General features: G+C 40.9%; 1 protein-coding gene across 2 annotated transcripts; it reads right to left on the reverse strand.

Moving 5' to 3' along the window:
- Positions 1-1,596: 1,596 nt before the first annotated feature.
- Positions 1,597-20,587, reverse strand: LOC126983879 (fizzy-related protein homolog). 2 transcript variants are annotated; one of them, XM_050837031.1, is made up of 11 exons: positions 20,439-20,587; positions 19,498-19,574; positions 17,292-17,408; positions 15,696-15,875; positions 14,178-14,312; positions 11,962-12,150; positions 10,314-10,538; positions 9,925-10,057; positions 9,590-9,753; positions 8,530-8,727; positions 1,597-6,397 (listed from the first exon to the last, which is right to left on the reverse strand). In XM_050837031.1, the coding sequence occupies exons 2-11, from the start codon at positions 19,570-19,572 to the stop codon at positions 6,356-6,358; spliced, it is 1,458 nt and encodes a 485-aa protein (XP_050692988.1). In that variant the 5' UTR covers positions 19,573-19,574; positions 20,439-20,587; the 3' UTR covers positions 1,597-6,355. The 2 variants fall into 2 exon arrangements, with proteins under 2 accessions (XP_050692988.1, XP_050692989.1); XM_050837032.1 differs by lacking the exon at positions 20,439-20,587 and adding an exon at positions 20,165-20,311.
- Positions 20,588-20,987: the final 400 nt, after the last annotated feature.

A 20,987-nucleotide genomic window follows, 5' to 3' on the forward strand; every position in this document is an offset into this window, starting at 1 on the left:
CCGTCGCTGCTACCGGGTTAATTATGAGCAAGTTTATAAAGCTACAAAAGTGCTGTGAGATTATCATCTATAAAAGTACACATTCCGTCCATTTCAGCTGCCTATATTGGAGTTTGATTTCTTATTGTATAAAAGGGTGACGATCCAAGAAGGAGTGGAAAAGCTGACAAAGAAATAACTTGACTTTGTTACCTATAACTCGAGCATCTTGAGGATTGCTATTTTTTACACATTTTACTACTCTTTTTTAAGGCTTGCATACATGTAGCCTTAGTTTTATTCCAGATTCACCCTAGACGAGATGATGTTAATTGCATCAGGAGTATTGTGCACATAAGCACATATATTTTTCCATATCAACTGTAAATTATGCATGTGAGTTTGGGTCTGTCTGTCTTAAATAAGTATATGCCCTTCAGCTCAAATCAAGTGCAAATATTTTCTATTATGAAAGTTTAAAAAATATTAGTGTCATAGAAAAGTGTCTTCCATAAGCTTCAGTTGTATATGGAAACCCCCGTAGTAAACTGTCTCAAAACTTGTCAAATTATTCTTTACTAGTTTTTAGTTGAAGTGCTTCACCAACCTTCCCTTACACTTAGTTGAAATACTACCTAAGCGAGTAATTTTTACATAAAACCTATAGAATGATATACTTTCCTGAAAGAAAGTATTTTATGTATATATATATATATATATATATATATATATATATATATATATATATATATATATATATATATATATATATATATATATATATATATATATATATATATATATTTTTTTTTTTAGAAACATAGTGTTCTCTTTATTGTGTGCAAGCAATCTGTCTCCCTAATGGTTGGGTGTACTGACAGCCTTCTGCACTTTTAAGCTAATCTGTAGGGGATGCAGCTACTGTTTACAGTTTTGCTGATCCCAGATTTACATTTCTCCTCTTAACCAGTGTACTTGCAGAACCATCGAATTTTCTGTTTCTGTGAATAGTAATATCCAGCATTTCATTATCACTTCTGCAACCTTGTTTAGATTCAGATACCTATGTTAATATTTTTATGAATCTCTACTTTTAGTATTCTCATGTGTAACATTGTCTTTATCTTTGTAAATACTAATTTAAAGAATTACATATTTGTCAGCACTTATAAGCCATACTACAGTGTTAGATTTTGTACCTGTACCAATAACTTACAATTTTGGAAACCATTTTGTCTTAAAAAATCAAGACTATAGTGAAACCATTTCAGCAAGTCTGTTGAGGAGTTGGCTCCCGCAGATCCTTTCCTCCCCTCTACTCTGCAACAGTCCCAACACCTATCTCTTCCTCTCATATGTTAGCTATAGGTACCATATGAGAAGAAAAAATAGGTATTGGGACTGCCAGGGCAGAGGGGGAGCCAACTCCTCAACGGACTCGCTAGAATGGTTTCACTATAATTATTTACAACCACTTTTTGTGTTTGATATTCCAGCCCCTTCTACCAGTGTCTTGCAAGGCACTTTATGGGTACTGTGATGGTAATCTCTTTCTATAAACCGTGAAGTACCTTAGTTTAAAAGCCATGCACGAAAACTGTACAATGAAACAAACCAAATGTCACTTCTTTTATTTCCTAGTTCACTCAAATAATACTTTTGTGCAGATTTAATTATTAGACAAAAAAGTTTCACACACAACACTACCAATAGTTTGAAAGGAATAACAAAACAGGGCTTTAGATGACGATTTCTCACCAATCAAGAAAGCAATGAATAGACGATAAATTCCTTCCTTGCCTCCTGAAAGTAAAACATCACTGGCAAACATAAGTCTGGCATCCACCTTGGTCTGTCATCATATTTGTGGCTTCTGTGGTATGTTATGTCAATAGTTCAATGATCAGCTTTCCAGGCTCTTGACAGGCTGTCATATAATGCTAAAGGCTTCTGCATATTGGTAGTGTTAATATATTCTCTTCCTCCTCCCTCCCTGCCTGCCTTAGTCCCCATAGGCGAGCTTTGCTCGGGCTAAGCCTGACATACGCATTTATGCTGCTGTCTAAACAATGTTGGTTGGGCAGTCAGAACCTGGCAGTGACTGAAGCAGGATCGAGTGGTGTATGATAACATGGATAGCAGGACATGCAAGAAGAAAATCGTGCTATGTATTGTTATATCAATGTGCGCAAAGATAAAAACAACAAGGCAGATGTGGTGAAAGGCGTGACTACAAAGAAAAAAGGACTTAGGAAGTCATGTGACAATATTGCAGGAACTAAAACATGAACCAGAGGTAGATTTCCCTTCAATGCTGATTTCGAAGAAGAGCTAGTTTGTTTAACCTCAACTTCCTTCATGGTGGCACCAATTTGTTTGAGATGTTCAGTGATTTGTCTAATTGCTGCAGTAAATGCGTCACGGTCTCTTTACACTTCCTTTGTTACATCCCACAGATATAGTTGTTGTCGATAGAGCTCTACCAAGTTTGCAGTCAATTATCGAGACCAATGTTCCTTGGACATGTCTGCTGGTTGATGGTGGAACACGAGAACTGATAACTCATAGGTACTGCCGAGAAATATAAATCAGTGCGTCTAGCAGCATCTTTATGATACACCCACCACCCGACCTTGACATGCAACAGGTAAAGCCTCAGTACTTTGCTTAATATTAGGGAAAACCTATACGAAGCTTCCCTTGCTGTTTCTCCATTTATGACGTCACACCCAGCAAAGTTTGTCGCGCAAAGCTCGACCATGTGGACGGAGCCGTACTGTATCAAAGGCTCCTGGTCAGCTTCCTTGTTTTCACTGCCTACCATGCCAAAACAAGGTCTGCTGAATTTTGGTTGTGTTATAATCACTTCCTTTTCTGTTAGCAGCCTGTTATACCTTATGACAGCTTTCTCAGTGCACAGTGATTTGACTTCAGTGCCCTTTTTATATATTTACTTTATTAATCTTTTTTTTTCACTGTTTAACCCAACATGGCACCACTTACTCTAGGGGGAGAAAATTATTACCTTTGTGACCATGATTGCTACATAAACTATGTCCAATAGATTAAATAACGATGACAATATCCTCACCAGACATTTACATAACGTACAATTATGTACGAAGCCATACTTGTCTGCTTTTGAAATCATATTGATCAAGGTGGGGAGACAGCAGTGAGAGCTTGTAAAAGAAAATACAGTCGTCCCTCAAATAATACGGGGGTTAGGGACCCAAGACCCTCGTACTATTCGAAAATCCGTATAAAATTAGTTCCTCCGTAGAAACACTTCTGGGCTGCGTTTGAGAGAGGGAATCGGGACTCTCAGAACGTCCCGAGTGCTTTCAAACGCGTGACGCGGCAGCACGAGTTGCCAACTCGGCACGTCCGCTGGCTTTTGAGAGGTGGAGCGCCTTCGTGCTGTGATGACGTTATCAGCAAACATGGCGGCCCAAACAAACACATATAAGTGTTTCCATTGCATTTCACCACTCTGTGCCACCATAACCACTGCAGCTTCCTTTTCATCTTCTGTTGTAAGGAGTTCATCAGCCAGGACAACTAGTAATGCATATTAAACGTCGCCAGGAAGATCAGCATACGCCATTTTGCTGCGAGTAAGACGCAATTACCATAGCAATGACGAGGCTTAGTAAAAGGACAGCCTTTATCTCCACTCTTGGAGCACTGGCAGTTACTGCGGCAAAAACATATTTTACACTGTGATAGATATAGCGATCACTGCTCTCATTCACGTGGTATGCTCTCCCTATCCCACTTTTCCGATACCCTATGCCCCTGTCCACCCAGCAGTGAATGGGTACCAGGTATTAATCGGGGGTAGTGTCCCGTCTCCTGGGATCTGTTCCCTTCTGTAATTCCTTCCCCTCCTGTCTCTCTCCAGCATATGACCACAGATGTTGCGCCCACTAAACAAAGCTTTCGAACTTCTCCCTACTGCAACATAACTCATACCAAAATGTAACTTCTCCTAAATCGCAAGGTGCACACTTTCTCGAACGCTTTGGGGTGCTTTCAGCAGGTGTTTCGGTAGAACAGTATTGCCACTCACGCCATGGCTACTTGGTGCGACGAGTGGGAAATTTAAAAATCCTAAAACAATTATTTCATGACAATCCGTATAAAACCGAAACCGTACTATTTGAGGGACGACTGTAGTTTGAAAGGAGAGACAACTGAAGAATAAAAGAAATGTGCAAGAAAATGATCAAGTGAAAGCTTAATTTCCAGTACACTTTTTAATGGAAGTTTTGATGAGAAAAAAAAAAAATGTTAGACAGCTTGAGCTTTCATACTTTATGGTATATATATTCTTTCTGTTGCATGTACAATTAAGTGTGCAGAGGTAAGGGAACAGGGGAATGCAGTTTAGGAGGTTTGTTGCCCCCCAAAGGACACCATGGAAAGGCAAGTTCCCTGTAATGATTGACAATATTTTCCCACATCTATCCACACCACAGATACACATTTTGCAAAGAGACCACAAATAAACATTTTGGAGAGAGGCAAGTCTGAAAAGAACAACTCAGTACATGAAGCTGTATCACTGGGATTAGGAAAAGTACAACAAAATATTGATTAAGACTGGTGTTATTAACATGCTCATTCTCATTTCCTACCTTACAAAATGGTTACTTTGATGGAAATGCTGTATCAAGTTTCTAATAAGACATAAACAAAAACATGGAATTATCCATCCACTCACACAACCATAGCTGGCAGACACCTGGCCAGCTTAATGACACTGCACCACAATTTTCTATGTCACGGCAGTTTCACGGCCCCAATTAGGGGCAATATATGAAGGATAGGTGTCATGCCAGAATACCCATCAAAATGAAATTAATGTTTTACTTGTCCCATGATTGTCTTCAGCCATTAAAATTCAAGCATTTCAAAATTTGTACACCACAGCCCACTCCCACTTCCACTCCCAGTTTGAAATGTGTACAAAGGCTGGAGACCAAGTTCTTCCCATTGGAGACAGAACTTAATTAATTAATCAGGACAAAAGAGTTCTGGAAGAATTTAAATGACACAGTCCTTATCTGTCCTACCTGTGGAGAAAAATGATAATCTAGGCCCAGTAGTATCCTTTATCTGCAAGAACTACAGCCATGACTGTGGTCGACAGAAAAAGGGAAGTATGAAACTTAATAATATGCACCAGAATAATGTTAGCAGCAGTAACAGGTAAGGTTTGTTAGGTTCTCAGTGCAATGAAATGTGACCCTAAGGGGGGTTCAAGGGCGGCAAAACCCCAAAGGTTAGGTTTAATTAAAAGCTAGGTTAGGTTAGGTCTGATTTAATTTGGTTAAATTTCATAAATTTAATTATTTATGATTAATACTGCTATGCTTCCCACAGTGATGCTTCACTTGTAACTGGTGGTCAGCAGTTGATCATTACAGTAGACAAAACTATTTTTTTTTTGTTTTACATTGATCTGACACCGGTTTTTCTTGGGAATTAATAACATCTCTGGAGGGGGGGAGGGACTGAAAACAAGTGATTTACAGGAGTAAAAATGTCATCATTCAAAACACATCAAAAGCTATCAGAAAAAAGTAGTTTTATCCATATAATCAAGAGCATTAATAAAACCAGTCTTAACAAAAACATCAAACAGAGCATTAAAACTCACTGTCAGTGGGTTCCTTTCTCAAACACAACAGCTCTCTTGAACACCATGCCATAACCTGATATAGCTTACAAAACAAAAGAAACAACACATCACAACATTCCTTAAGTATCCTCTTTCCCTAGGCATGCTAGTGCACCAATTGGAAACTTGCCCATATAACTTTTGGTAAGAACTTTTACATTAGTTAAATACCTGTTATTATTTTTCGTGTGTAGGAAACTTAAAATACATTTTATCTGTTGTTTGCTGGCAGTGAAGCTGGACAATTTATGGTTATGTCAAAGGGCTATTTAAATATCAATGTCAACTGCCATGATGCCCTGATATAAAACTTGCCTTCATACCTGAGATGCTCAGTGCAAAATGAACATTGTCACTATAAGAAAATGTAAACTATGACAAAAAATTTTAATGCTGAAACAGAAAAAATATGCTTATGACACTACAAATATGAAGCATTCATAAAATGAGCTTAGTTATCTAGACTGATGTAGAAAGTTAGAACAATGATGTACAATACACTAATGGTATATACATTATAATACATCTGATAAATATACATACATATATAATATATTTATGAAAAGATTTGACTCGGCTCACAAAACATGTCACCTGATGCCCCTATATATACAAACACGAGACCTGCAGTCTCCAATTCTGCCTTGATCTCCATCTCTTCCTCCACCCCCACCTCCTCCTCTCCCTCAGTTATCGTAGAGATGTGAAGAGGTTCAGTGCTGACTTGGACTCCTACGGAAAATAATCCTTATTATTGGTACTGTCTACTCATTTCCCACACTTAAAAGGATAAGACAAAAATATTCCAGTTTATTTGTTTAATGATATCTCAGTTTCCAATAAAAACATAAAAAACAATGATACACCCATCCCCATGAAATCATGCAAATCTGGTTACAAAACCACGTGGTAGCGGAAATGCATGATAGCTGAATTGAAGAATTAATTTAATTGGCTATTAGGCAGCTGATTTACCTACATTTTGTGCTTATTATACCACTCATTGGCCATATTTTCCCACCTAACACAGTACAAACATATACTTATTATAATATTGATATCACCACCTTATTATTCTCAGCGATAGTTGGAGATTCTTGCATGGTTGCTCGACCATTGTCATCGCACAAAAAATAAGGGCAGGTTCAGTTTACTTATTGGCCGCTCAACCCACCACAGGAAGTGGGGTGATCCAAACTGGACAGTCAATCAGCTGAGCGGAGGTGGTGGCAGTGGTCAGCGTGTGGGCATAGTGAGCCTGTGAACCTAGGTTAAAGTCCCAACGAAACACACTGATTTCTGAAACCATCTCTGAGTGGTGGAAGATTACCCACATGCTGCCCAGATATTCAATCAATCCTAACTTTAGCGGCTTCGGCCAAGAGGAGCACTGGGGGCAGCATGGGCAAGGCAAGATTCATACATCACACCAGCCACTATAAATTAAATTTGCCTGCGACACTATAATGGGCCGGGGTAGTCAAAGAGACCCTCAAGAAAGCCTACCGGTGCTGCAGGCAGCAACAACAGCCCCCTCACAATATTCTCTCCGTAGCTCTTGTAGCCAACCATTTATTGATGGATATTTTAAAGACGGGTCTTATCTGATGCTAAAAAAAATTGTATTTGCTGCCTCCAAGCTAGTTTCCATGCCCGACAAGCTAGCATCAGTCCACATGTGTCTGTCGTTCCGACAACATTCATGTCTAGTTACGATAATCGTCCTTCGTCCTACTCATCGGGATGGCTCCTAAGCACCCTTGTGATCTTTTAAGTGGAGAGAAGAAACCTAAAAGGGCAAGAAAAGTGCTTACCTTAGAAGAAAAGAATGTACTATTAAACAAAGTAAGAAGTGGAATGAGCTACCCTGCCATTGGTCGTCAGTATGGCATGAACGAATCCAGTGTGGAAATTGACGGTAATGATGCGGCAGCCATTACATGTTGAGCCTGGGTGAGTCGGCAGGGTACCAGCATGGCCACCACGGCCAGATGGAACCACGCATCGTTTTTTTTTATACTTTTTATTCAATAAAAGTATTTTTGTTTCAGTATTAAGATTCTATTACCAAACGAATTTATATCTAAGAAATATTTCAAGTAAGTTGCTCAGAACATAAGTGGTTGGTGGGATAGAAAAAAATAAGCAGGAGGTTACATGACTTGAAAAAAATCAGCATCGACAGTTTTAGGTATTGACTGGTATTTCAGGTACCTAACCCCCGTCAATTATGAGGGAGCACTGTACCAGAAACAGCAATCATAGTTGAATGAAACATTCGTAGATGATAAGAAGGTGCAGCAGAGGCAACATTGGCCACACACATTTAGCTACATCGCCACCTTTATTTACAAAGACTGCCCTCCTCAACACCCACACAACCAACTTGGGCTGTTTGTCTAATGAAGCAACTTGTTCACTTTATTACATAACATTGCATGCAATATTTAGTGACTGTTTCATCAGGGCAGCTTACACTGTTGTCAATAGAGAAATGTGCACTTGACTGAACAAGCAAGGAAATGGCAGGAACGTCAACTAATCACTGAGCAAGGATGGTCAATGATATAGAACCAATCAGCTGTTGTGTACTGCACTGCCTGGGTGATTCAAATCCACCAACACACCCAGGCTTTGTGTGCATGATAGCATGAGGATGGCATCTTTTAGGGGGAAGGTGATAGCAATGAATCATGATGGCAGTAAGCATGATAGCAAGAGGTTAGCTGTACATACCTATAACTCCAAACAGTTAAATAAGATAGAATTAAAGACTGAAATAACTTATATATCAATAAGAAGTGTTAAGATTAAAAAAGACTTACACAAATGAAGTCCCTCTCTACTAACAATACCCTCCATACCTTTTGTGAGCGAGCCTTGCTGAAGACATTCCAGAAGCGAAGAGTCTCGTCCCCAGCCCCAGTTACGATGGCCTCTCCATCTGGTGACATGGCCAGGTACAGGACACGGTAGGTATGCCCAGTCAGCTTGGCTACCTGGGCAAGCAGAGGGTACCGCCACACCAAGATTTGGTTCTGGCTGTAGCCATGTGTTGACACCTGTGTGATAAAGACCATTTTAGTTTTTTTGTTTAACAAGAAAACAAAGATTAATGGCTACGTAAATAAATAAATAAAAAATCCTTACGACATGCTGGTCCTATAAGGCAGAAGGCAATGCCAAATGAAACGAAATTTCAGTCCGAGGTGTCAATACCTCCCCGAAAAAAACTAAGTTGTAAGGAGGAGAAAACACAGAAGAAAAGTTGTTCCAGACTGCCTGTCTGCTGTTGATTAGTTTTTTCTTTTCTTTTTGCTACACACCAAGGGAAGCAGCTCGAGGGCAAAAACATAAAAAATAGAAACAAAAAAGCCTGCTATGCACTGCTCCGACAAAAGAAAACAGAACAAGAGGCCATTAAGTGTCTTATTAAGATAAAATAAAGTTTGAGGCATCTGCTTTAGCTGCATGTGGCCTTGGTGCTCATCTCCATCTCAATGGCCCTTGAGCCTGGTGTGGGTAAGAACCCTTTACCTCGAGACACAGGGCAAGTGTGGTAAAAGATTACCTTCCAAAGCTTTCCCCAGGTACCTATTTATTGAACAGCTAAAATGGCAGGATGAACAGTTGGGTGGGCTGTGTGCTGACTGCCCAGGCCAGAATTTGAACCAGGGCCTGCAGCTTTGTAGCTAGGCGTGCTAACAACTGCACCACGGGGACATAAAGTGTCTCATGGATACAAAAATAATATGAACTCTTTAGTGTCTGATCCATTATTATATCTAAAATGGGATTTTTTGCATATTTACTCCTCCTATACTGAGCTTTGCACCACCTTACTTCTCATTTACTCTCACCATGACCATTCCCACTACCTCATCTACACTTGAAACTCACTCACTCACCGCCACCACCACTTACCAGCTCCGAGGCATGTTTGGACCACGCTAGATTGCACACTTGTGAGCCAGTGTCAACACACTGCATAGGCTGCCCCGTGAGTGTGTTCCAGAAGCGTATGCAACGATCGGCTGTCCCACCCCCACTTGCCAATAACCCATGGTGGTGAGGTGACCAGGCAATAGCTGAGGAAGACATTAATGTTGCTACCTTACACACATATGAGCAACAGAGGCAGAACATGTTGCTGTCCTTAGTTTTAAGATATGTAAACTAAGAAATGTTCATTTTAATTTTCTTTTTGTAGTAAGCTGGAGAGAAAGTAAACAAACATTAATTAATGCTAAATTTCTCACCCTTCACTGCTGCATTGTGCTCAGTATAAGTTTGTACAGCGGTGAGGGAATGGAGGTTCCAGACAAACAGTTTGTTGTCATTGCCTCCAGAAGCTAGGTACTGGCTGTCTGGAGACCACTTTAGACCACACACCTGTGCCACAGATGGAGTATGCAGAGTTTAGGTTATTGTGGTGGAAAGGAAATGATTATAACCTCATTATACACAGAAGACTAAATAACATGCAATCATCAATCATGAAACAATGAAACACCGGTCCAAATCCTTCACAAGTCACAAGAGTTCCCTTAACTTATTCAAAATGTAATATATAAAACCCACTGGGTAAATAGAGTATGGGGAAGACATGAGAAGAGGGTTACACCCCACCACCATCCATCTCACCCACCTCCTGCCGATGCCCTGCCAGCCGGCGGTCGGGAATGATGCAAGGTGTCCTGACGTCACGCTGGAGGATGAGTCTGTCCCGGGAGCCTGAGGAGAGCACGTCCCCATTCCAGGCGAGTGCCCCAACACGTGCTGTGTGGCCGTTGAGAATGCACACCCGCTTACTACTGGCCACATCCCATACTTGCACCAACCCTTTGTGTGTGCCCACTGCCACCTGGTTGCCCTGCACACCAACATAGCACATACACAGTATTAGTGAAATAGGTAGAAGTATATACTAACTAACTGCTGATCACATCCCACACCTGCACAACCCCTTTTTGTGTCACCATCACCACCGGTCTGCTATCTGGTAGACAAAGGTAATAAAAATGACCCTACACAACTGTATACAGAACATACAAAAAATGAGTGAAAGTTGCCCTAAATATTTATACTTAATGGGGTTTTATGATTAATTTCAGAATAGCCAAAATGAGTGTTTAAATATGATGATACTGATCTACAAGTCAGCTTTGTTGTGATGTTTTACATATCTGCATTGCAATATTTTATGTATACATCTCTTTAGAATTAAGAGAGGAAGAACTTCTTTAACATTAAAAATGTCCTATTTCAATATTTTGATATCAGATGGAATAACCCTAAATCTGAGAAAACCCAGTCTGGTAACATTTTGGAGGATAAGCTAAATTATATTACACAAAAGATTAATAAGAAACAGCCCCCCTCCTCCGTTGTGTACGGTTGCATGGCTAGTAGGTCAACTGAACACAGTGTGCTTCCCACACCGTTTGGTTGGTTTTGGATTCTATTGGCAAGTTCTGTGAGAAGTGCTACAGAGCAGTTGGAAACCCAGCCTGCACCATGTTTACATTACGCAAAATTTCCATTACACAAATTCACCAGGAATACAATAGTACTTGTGTAAATTAGGACATACCTACATAACTACATTACTAATGTAAATATGGTGATGGGTAAATTAGTTAGTTGAGGGAGCATGGTAAATTCAAGCCTTTGATTTATTTATTTTGAGTCTATGTGTGGTTCAGGTGTGTTCCCTTCTATTTACTTCCCCCCTTTTATTTATTTCTCCACACCTGAGATCCCTACACATACTTTTGACAATATTCACAGCAATATCAAACTTTACTATTTTGTTTGTATGTATTCTACGAACCATTATCTTAAAAGTTAAGCCTAATGGATTTTAACACTATCTGGTAAAATTATGACTGCTTCAACATGGCAAAACTATGATCAATTTTCCCCCTTTCTGAATTCAAAACACTTGGTTTTCCTCCACACAACACCTAAACACAAGGCAAGTATTTGTAGAATATATAAGCAGCATCTGCCGAGTGGCCTAAGACTACACACATGCTGTCCTGAAGACCACCCATCAATCCAGACTCTAAAAGAACCATCCAAGTCATTCAAGAATGAGCTCTGGGGGGCAGCATGAGCCAGGAAAAGATGGCACCACTATAAAACACTTGCCTACACCAAAACAGGCTCGGGCAGACGTAGAAAAAAAAATCTTTATTCACAAAAGAAGAAAAAAAAACACTTCTCTTTCCATACAGAATGAAATAGCTTAACTCTTCACCTTCCCATTCAAAATAAAACACCCTAGCCCTCACCCTTTCTGACCACGAAACAGAGGTCACCGTGTCGCCGTCCGGGGATAGGTCACAGAGGCGGGTGACCTGGGAAGTGTAGGCTGACCACAAGTAGACACAGTGACCCAAGCCCACTGAGAGTACATTTTGGGAGCTCCAGTCCACGAGGTTCAGATAGAAGTCATCTTGCAGCTCCGGGGCATCAAGCACCTGGTGGAGGAAGGCAAAGGTAAGCATGTGGGAGATATAGTGTTATTTTTGTGGGTATTTTTGTATCTGACATAAAGGCAGGTAGGAGAATCTGCTTGTTGTCAGGTTTTCCATGATATATTCTTATCTTTAACCACAAAGGGAAATAAAAAAATCTAAGGGGTGACACCAGAGAATGCAAAAATCATCTGTTTTTTTAAGTACATTTTTTGTAAAAACACGTGATACAACATAACAAATAAAAATTGGTGAAATAACTAATAATAACAATTAGAAGCTCTTTTCCCTTATGTCACCACTAGGTAAATACACATAATTAGTTGATAAGATCCTATGTGTCATAGTCAGCCCTCTAGCAGAAGGCAAGGTCCCAGCAGATTGGAAGCGATGAGTCATTATACCAATTCACAAAGGAGGATGCAGTGAAGACCGTGGACACTACAGGCCAGTCTCTTTGACAAGTGTGGTAGGGAAGATCTGTGAAAGGCTGACCAAAGATAAATGGATAGACTACCTGGAGAGACAGAACAAATTGACGGACAATAATTATGGCTTTAGAGGAGGGAGATCTTGTACAACGTACTTGATGTGCTTTTACTCACAAGTGATTGATATAGTGCAGGAAAGGGAAGGTTGGGCTGATGGAATTTATTTAGCCCTATAGAGAGCATTTGATAAGGTGCCACATAAGAGACTAATGTGGAAGATGGAGTGCATTGGAGGACTGGGTGGAGGACTCTCGAGGTGGATGAAGGACTTTTTGGAAAATAGGGAAATGAGTAGTGATCAGAGGTGTGAGGTCCTCATGGGGAAAAGTGATATGTGGAGTCCCACAAGGGTTAGTGCTGGCTCCAGTCATGTTTGCAATCTACATTAATGACATGGCGGCGGAGTGAACAGCTATGTGTGTTTATTTGCTGATGCTGCTAAGTTGCTGAGAAGGATTGGAAGGGAAGGGGACTGTGAAGCACTGGAACAGGACCTAGACAAGATATGGGAATGGAGTCGTAGATGGGAAATGGAATTTAACATCAGAAAGTGCAGTGTGATGGAATTAGGAAAAAGCAAGAAGAGAATTTAGGTAATTATACCTTGGGAAATAAAAGCATTAAGAAAACATTAATGGAAAAGGACCTGGGAGTAACTGTATTGGATAATTTGTCACCAGAGAAACACATAAACAGAATTGTAAGCAAGACATACAACCTAGTGAAAAACATAAATATTGCTTTTCAATATCTGGATGAGGAGATGAAGAAAAAATTATTGTAACCATATGTCCAAAATTGGAATACGAAGCAGTAGTATGATCACCGAGTACAAGGACAAATATAAGGAAAGTAAGAGAGGATTCAGAGGGAGCAACAAAGCTGGTTCCAGGACTAAGAGACTTAACATACGAAGAGATTGCAGCAGCTGAACCCACCGACACTGGAACGGAGGAGGGAGAGAGATCTGATTGCTGTATATAGAATGCTGAGTGGGATGGGAAAAGTGGACAAAGCAGATCCAATAATGTGGAAAAAGTTTGGAAACTTTCGTTTAGTCGGCGCAACATCTGTGGTCATATGCCGGAGAGAGACAGAAAGGGAAGGAATAATAGGAGAAAGGAACACTGCTAGGTGGACAAGGGGGTAGGGTATCGGAAAAGCCACCCAAATTTTCCCACTCCGCCCGGGAATCGAACCCGGGCTCTCTCGGTTGTGAGCCGAGTGTGCTAACCACTGAACCACGAAGCCCCCCTCAATAATGTGGAATGCCAGAGAATCCAGAGGTCATGGAAGGAAAATGTAAAAGGAGGCCTGTAGAAGAAGAAGAATAGGTTTCAACAAAGAGTGGTGGATACCTGAAACAGCCTGGAAAAAATGTGGTCTATGCAAAGATTATAAGGCCAAGTTGGATAATAGTAAATATAGAGACGGGACAGTACTAACGTAGCTCCTCTCCCATATACCACAACTAGGTAAATACACACACGCATGCACACAAGCACACACGCACAAGCACACACACACAAACACACATACCTTAAAAGGGATCTTCGATATTTTGCGTGCTGCCTTTCTGGGGGACCTGAGTAGTTTCTGGCTCTTAGCACTCACTGGGGACAGGGAGTATGGTGACAGAGTATCCTCCCGTTGCTGGTTCTTGCGTGGGGAAAACTGGAGAAGGGAAATATATATTAAAGTAAGTGTAAAAATGAATAAGAAATTGAAGGGTGATGATAAGCTGCATGGAGAAAGTTAAGAGGAGTTATACAAATTAGAAAATGAGTTTTAACAGAAGCAAAAAAATAGTAGTGATGATATGGTAGCTTAAAATGAGTGAAATATGCTCTCTTGTTTGACGACTTTGAGATTGGCTGATCTAGAATTGGTAAAAAAAAAAAAAAAAAAAAAAAAAAAAATCCTACCATCAAGTTTGACAATCTAACTCTCACTTTTGGAAAACTGAAATTCAGTTACAAGGTTGAAAAGAAATGAAAACAACAATAATAATAATAATAATAATAATAATAATAATAATAATAATAATGATAATAATAAATATATACATATAACTAATTGTTAAAATTGTATTATTACTCTTATTAATATTACAGTAAATCTTCTATTAATCAGACTAATTGGGTCCTTCACTGAGCTCTACCTGCCATCTGGTGGCCCTGGTGGAACTACCAAAATAAATATGCATGCAGCACATGTCCAAATATTTTTCTTACTAGTTTTTTTGCTATTATTTAAAAATCACATACAGTACACTCGTCCCTTGATTTAATGGATTAAAAGGGGGAAGGGTGGTCTGTTGCTTGAAAAAGTCTGTTGCTTGAAAATACTGTATAATGTTTAGATTGTTTCGTTTTAAGGATAATAACAAAGATTTTGTATAAATACCACAACACCTGACACCGTTGTATTTCTATGCTGTCAAGTGTCGTGGTATTTAAACAAAATCTTTGTTATTATCCTAAAAACGAAACAATCCTAACACTATATGACCTTACTGGATTATCCAATTATTTAATTAACTTCATTTAAAGGTAGTAAATAGCTGACATATAAGAGGAAGCGAGAGGTCTTGAGTGTGGCAGAGCTGCCGGGCAGGGCTGACCCGCATCGGCCGACACCCCACCGGCCAGTTTCAAATGGGAATACTAAAGATATGTGTATTCCTCTCCTCTCTCAAGTGTTTTGTTTCCAGTCATGATTTGTTGTCCTGCCAACTTATCATTAAATATTACCTTTATTTTTTTCATATCCATCTTCAGACTTACATTCAGACTTTGTGGAGTTCCTCAAACATTCTTTCTAAGTTTTCCACAGAATCACTTTGTATAACCATATCATCTGCAGATCTAAGGTTGTCATGATATACAGCAGTTATCTTCAGTCCTCTGTTATTCAACTCTGGTTCTTGCATATTTCTTCTATCACCATCTACTCATCCTATCAATGGCCAGGTTGGGGCTCTGGACAGGGGAGAGGCACCCTCCAGCAAGCCTGTCACCATCTATCTTCCCAATCAGCATCCCAAGTTAAACTTACATGGTACAAGTTGGGGCTCTGGACTGGGGAGAGTGCCCTCCTCTCATCAGGGGTGTCTCGCAGGTCCTCTATGCTGGTGCCAAGGAGTTCATTGCGCAGGAGTGTTGTGTAGGCCACCCCGTCCTTGCCCTCGCCGCCCTCACGCCCCTTTCGAACTTCACTGTTGGCCTTATTGTTTTCCTGTGGGTAGTGATGGTTGAAGGGTAAAATGGTGGAGACTACTAGTAATCCTCATGAAATTTCACATATGGGAATGTATATTATTTACTAGCTTACTGCAAAAATTATTCAGTTCGGCAAGTAAGGATTTTTTTCAATTAGGCTTTTGCATAATTAAGTCTACTTCTAAATTCCACAACAATATAAATATATGGGCTACTGTAATGAAAATTTCATGAGTGTCTTCCTTGATTTATCCTTTACAACATACCGTATTTGACGGCTTATAAGACACTTTTTTTTTTTTCTTCAAAAACATGTCCCAGAAAATCACCCTGCATCTGGTTACTGATTAGTGAAGTTTTAGTGCAAATTAAACCACAAACCTCTCAGCAAGGTTGCAAACATAAACAAGATGGCGATCACTTCTACACCAACAACAGAAAATCTTTTCTAAAGTAACAATGTACGTATATCAATCAATCAATGGGGGCATACACCAGGGGGCACGTTGCCCCCTGGTGTATGCCCTCCGGGTGAGTCTCCATGCAGGCCCCCTTCCCATCCTGAGTACCTCCCGACAGGATCTATCGACTTGCTCAAGCCACAAACTCCGTGGGCATCCCCTTGGCCTACTCCACTGAGGATTGTCTCTTACAGAGACAATCAGCTTCAGGGTAACGTGCCATTTGCCCGAATAGCCAGAGTTGGCGTTGATGGACTATGCAGGTACAGGTAACTCTCAATTTACGCGAGTTTGGTTTACGCGTTTTTTAAATAACGCGGGGTCCAAAATCCAAATAAATGTTTAATTTACACGTTTTTTTCACTAATACGTGATATTTTATGGAGTGGCCACCAGATGTCTCACGCAACTGGACTCACACGGCGCCGCAGCCACACAGCTGAGCTCAGTTCCAGCCCAGACCAGGATTCAAACCCTGGCCTGCGGAGTCGTAGCCAGACACGCTGACCACTAGACCACAGAGACAAACAGAATTTGCTGCAGGATAGATCTAGTTAACAACAGGCCAATGAGCAGCGCAGTGACCATCACCCAAGCAATGATGCCAAGTTCACTAGACCATCCCGAAAAGATTTTTAAGTGACACTGACTATACAACCCACCCCTTACCTTGCCCCTACCACCCCCCTTTCATCCAAACCCTTTCACCATCCCTCCCTCCCCTCTTCTGTCCTGTCCCATCTGCAGGGTTAGCACACTTGAGAATGAACTTTTAATGTAGCTCACACCTTCCACCTAAGAGAAAAAGCAGTGCATCAAGAGATGCCAAACTATGGCTGGCCAGGCCAAAAAAATAAATAATCAGGTTTACCCAGACAGTTGATAGCAGGATTAACATACTTATACAGTAGAAGCAAGAGCAGATACACTCCAGATGGAGACAAGTAGCACTAATGACACCTCCAACTCACCTGGATGAGGGCAAAGTTGACATCCCAGTTGGCACCAACTCGAGTGGGTATGAACCTATCCCCAGTGCGGTCCTTGCTGGGGGACTGGACTGCAATGTGGGCTAGCTGCCGGCGGGGCTGAGGGGAGGAATAGTAATAGTTGATGCGAGGCAGAGGTAAAACCAATGATGGGTACAAATGGAGCATAATTTGATCATTCTCTAAACCTCATTTTCCTGAAGTTGTTACGGATTGGGTGAGGCTTTTCTTAATAAAAATAAATTTTTTTTTCTGAATAAAAGAAATTACCTGAAACAAAAAATAAACAAATCAAATCCACTCCTTAACCCCTTCACTCCGGCGATGCCGACGTCTGTGTCTGACGACTTCACCGTATGGAAAGGGTTAGTCCTCTTCTAAACATCTTAAACCTCTTACTTTTCCTCTTAATCCTCTTCTAAACCTCTTAAGAGGATGGAAAGGGTTAATGGGGGAGCCAGGGGGCAGTTCCTGGGCTTGGCTCTGGCAGAGGCTCCAGTAGGGCCACCAGATGGCAGGTCTGCTCAGTGAAGGATCCAATTGCGCTCACACAGAGAGGTCTTTTGGGAGCAAGAGGAGGCTTGTGAGGAGTGGAGGTCATTGGCTGTGGACACTCGGGCACGGAATCAGACGCGGATAATACGAAAAACTCTCCTGACATTGTTACAGTCACGGAAACACTGAGAATGGCACGGAGAAGTTGCGCGGCAGCCTAGGATTCACGCTGATCCATAAAACCCCACGGAAACTTCAAAATTACCACGGAAAAAGGCGGAAAAAAAAAATCTAATTTTACATCTTCGGTGTATACCGTGCAGGGGTAGCTTTCTGGCATTTTTTAAATGAAAAAGGTGCGCATTATACACCATATATATACAGTATCCGTCAGCTGAAGTGTCACCCCCTCATTGTCACTAGGAAAAATGTGGATCTCTTTCATTTAAATGCACAAAAATTTGATTGAATAACGTGAATATGTTCATAGATTCTTATGAACAACTACTCTACTTAGGGATGACCTTTCCCTTCCTTTTCTTGACCTCCTGTAGGCAATTGGCCATGGAATCACAGAGCTTCTTCATCAGGTCGCTACTGAGGAATGCCCAGGCCTCCTGGACAGCCACTTCCAACTTCTGTACTGTCATTTGTGTCAACCCCCTGAAGCAGACCTTTTATGATAAGTGAATAAGTGAAGTGTATAAGTGAAAAAACGTGTAAATTAAACATTTATATGGATTTTGGACCCCGCGTTATTTCAAAAACGCGTAAATCAAGAGTTACCTGTACTGGCCTTATAAACATAAAGGGTAAAGGTAAAGTTGGGGGCATAAGCTGTAGCAGCACGTGGCCTCAGTGCTCATCTCCCTAACACTGACCCTTGAGCCTGTGGTGGGAGAGAGCCCATTACCCTGGGACACAGGGCCAGTGTGACATCCGGGTTACCACAGTTTACCTTCCCCCCCCTCCGGGGGGCAGCATGAGCCAATGAACAATGGCGCCACTGTAAACACTTGCCTGCACCGTGACAGGCTAGGGCCGACCATCAAGCCCCATCAAGAGAGCCTACCAATGCCATAGGCAAATACGGGGGGGGGGGTAGTAGTAGTAGTAGTAGTAGTAGTAGTAGTAGTAGTAGTAGTAGTAGTAGTAGTAGTAGTAGTCTGGATGTTTCTCTTGCCCTGTGTTCAAAGGTAATGGGTTCTCACTCACAACACCACAAGCTTAAGAGCCAAAGAGAAAAAGCTAAGCATCAAGGCAATATGCAGCTAAGTCTCAGCCCCCAACTTTACCTTACCTATACATATCTACTAAACTTCATACTCAATCCTCATTCAATATAACTTTTAAGCTAGTCTACTCTTATTTTTTCTTATTTCACCTACTTATGAGGTAACAATCTTAATACAACACAGCTCTATAGTCTAATTATGAAGACTAAAGTAGAGTACTGAGAATGAAGATGGAACTTGGGAGAACAGATGTGAAAAGGATACAACTGAAGAAAAATAAGACACTGTTAAGGGTGAAAGGAGTGTGCCTATGGAAAAAGGACAAAGAAAGTTGGGTGAAATGGTAGACACTATGAGTGATAAACAAGCATTGATGTGAGTGAGAAGTGTTAACCATAAGTAGTAATAAAAAGAAGCATAAACAAATTGACAAGGAAACATGCAAAGGGTAAACTTACAGATAAAGGTGAGGCAGGAGAGGAGACGGGGCCATTCTGTTGACGCAGGAGACGACGCTCATACTCGCGGTCCATAACTGTGAGCATGAAAAAATAACGATATATGTACATATTTATAATCACATTTTCCTACTACCTATAAAAGTATCATAATGATCATATGATTAGATTTTAGAGAGATTAATTTGAAAGATTTATGATATGCATGTATACATGTTTATTCAGCATGCAGTGTGGGGCGACGAAAATACAGTGCCAGGACAGGATGTAGCAGCGGAGACGGCCAATGCTGTGAGAAATACCTCCTTGATGAAATAAGTTGCTCTGCTGTCCAACATGTATGCGTGTTGGGGGAATACACAGCAGGAAAACATTAATTTGCCTGATTGTGTTCTAGTTTGTCCACTTGTAATCTTTGTGAGTGGTGCAGTGAGTGACATATAAAAACAGTAAGCAGGTTGAACCTCTCTGCGAGTTAATTTGCGGCTGCGGCGGGGGGTGTTCAACAAGCTTTGAAATTTTTTTTTTTTTTTTTTTTGAGTTAATGATTTGCGACAGAAACAGTTAGCAGAGTGTTTCATAGCACACCGAAAACTACCAGAAAAAAAAAAGTTTTGTCCACCAGTGTCCGAAGGTACTAATCTAGAAATTTACCCTACTGAATTACCTCCGAACTTCCGGACTCAAGGCCACTCTGTGATTCAAATATACACGCCAAAAATTAGTATATTAGCCATGCAATACTGCCTCAGGCTCATCGTGGTTTTGAATATCAGCCCAAGCAGGGTGTGGAGGGTCAGGAACAGCCGTTACTCCTTGATGTCCCTCAGTGTTGTGGTGAACAGCTGAGCCTAACACTCCCTCAAAGACGAACTGAGCCCCTTTGAATGACCCTGATGCCTACTCGAGCACGGCAAAGATAACTCTGAGTACTTATTTACCTTAATGAAGTCTCCTAGGCATACCAGAAGGCAGGGAGAGGGAGAAAAGCCTGCCGAGGGAACGTTACAAGAAGGGGAATATGGCGGCTGTTTTGATTGTTAGCACCCGCGTCCGACTCTGTCCCCGCCCCTGCCAGGACGTGGTGGAACACAGGTCATGGACTATTAATTCATGAGATATGTGTTAACAGGTGCAATATAACATTTATTATTCGCCTTTTCTTGATTATTAATGGTGGTGGTGTATAAATAAGGAATTCTTGGCAGTGTTTCCCAGGGACGCCATCCGAACACCTGCGTCCCATTGCATTCTCTTCTTCTTCTTCTTCTTCTTTTGAGCTGTTCCGCTTTGTATCGCACTCCTACCATAGCTACTTCACTCTGCACACTTAATTGTATACTTCACCCTGCCCTGAGCTCTGTTTTTTTCTGTTCACTTTGCTTTTCTATTTTCTTTTCCTTTGTTTTCTTCACTTCAGCGTTAATTTAGACTTTTCTTTTCGCATTTCTCTTTTCTGCCTTTTTGTTTGTTAATTTCCACTATGACAC

Source organism: Eriocheir sinensis, chromosome 55, assembly GCF_024679095.1.
Source record: "Eriocheir sinensis breed Jianghai 21 chromosome 55, ASM2467909v1, whole genome shotgun sequence".
Lineage (NCBI taxonomy): Eukaryota > Metazoa > Arthropoda > Malacostraca > Decapoda > Varunidae > Eriocheir > Eriocheir sinensis.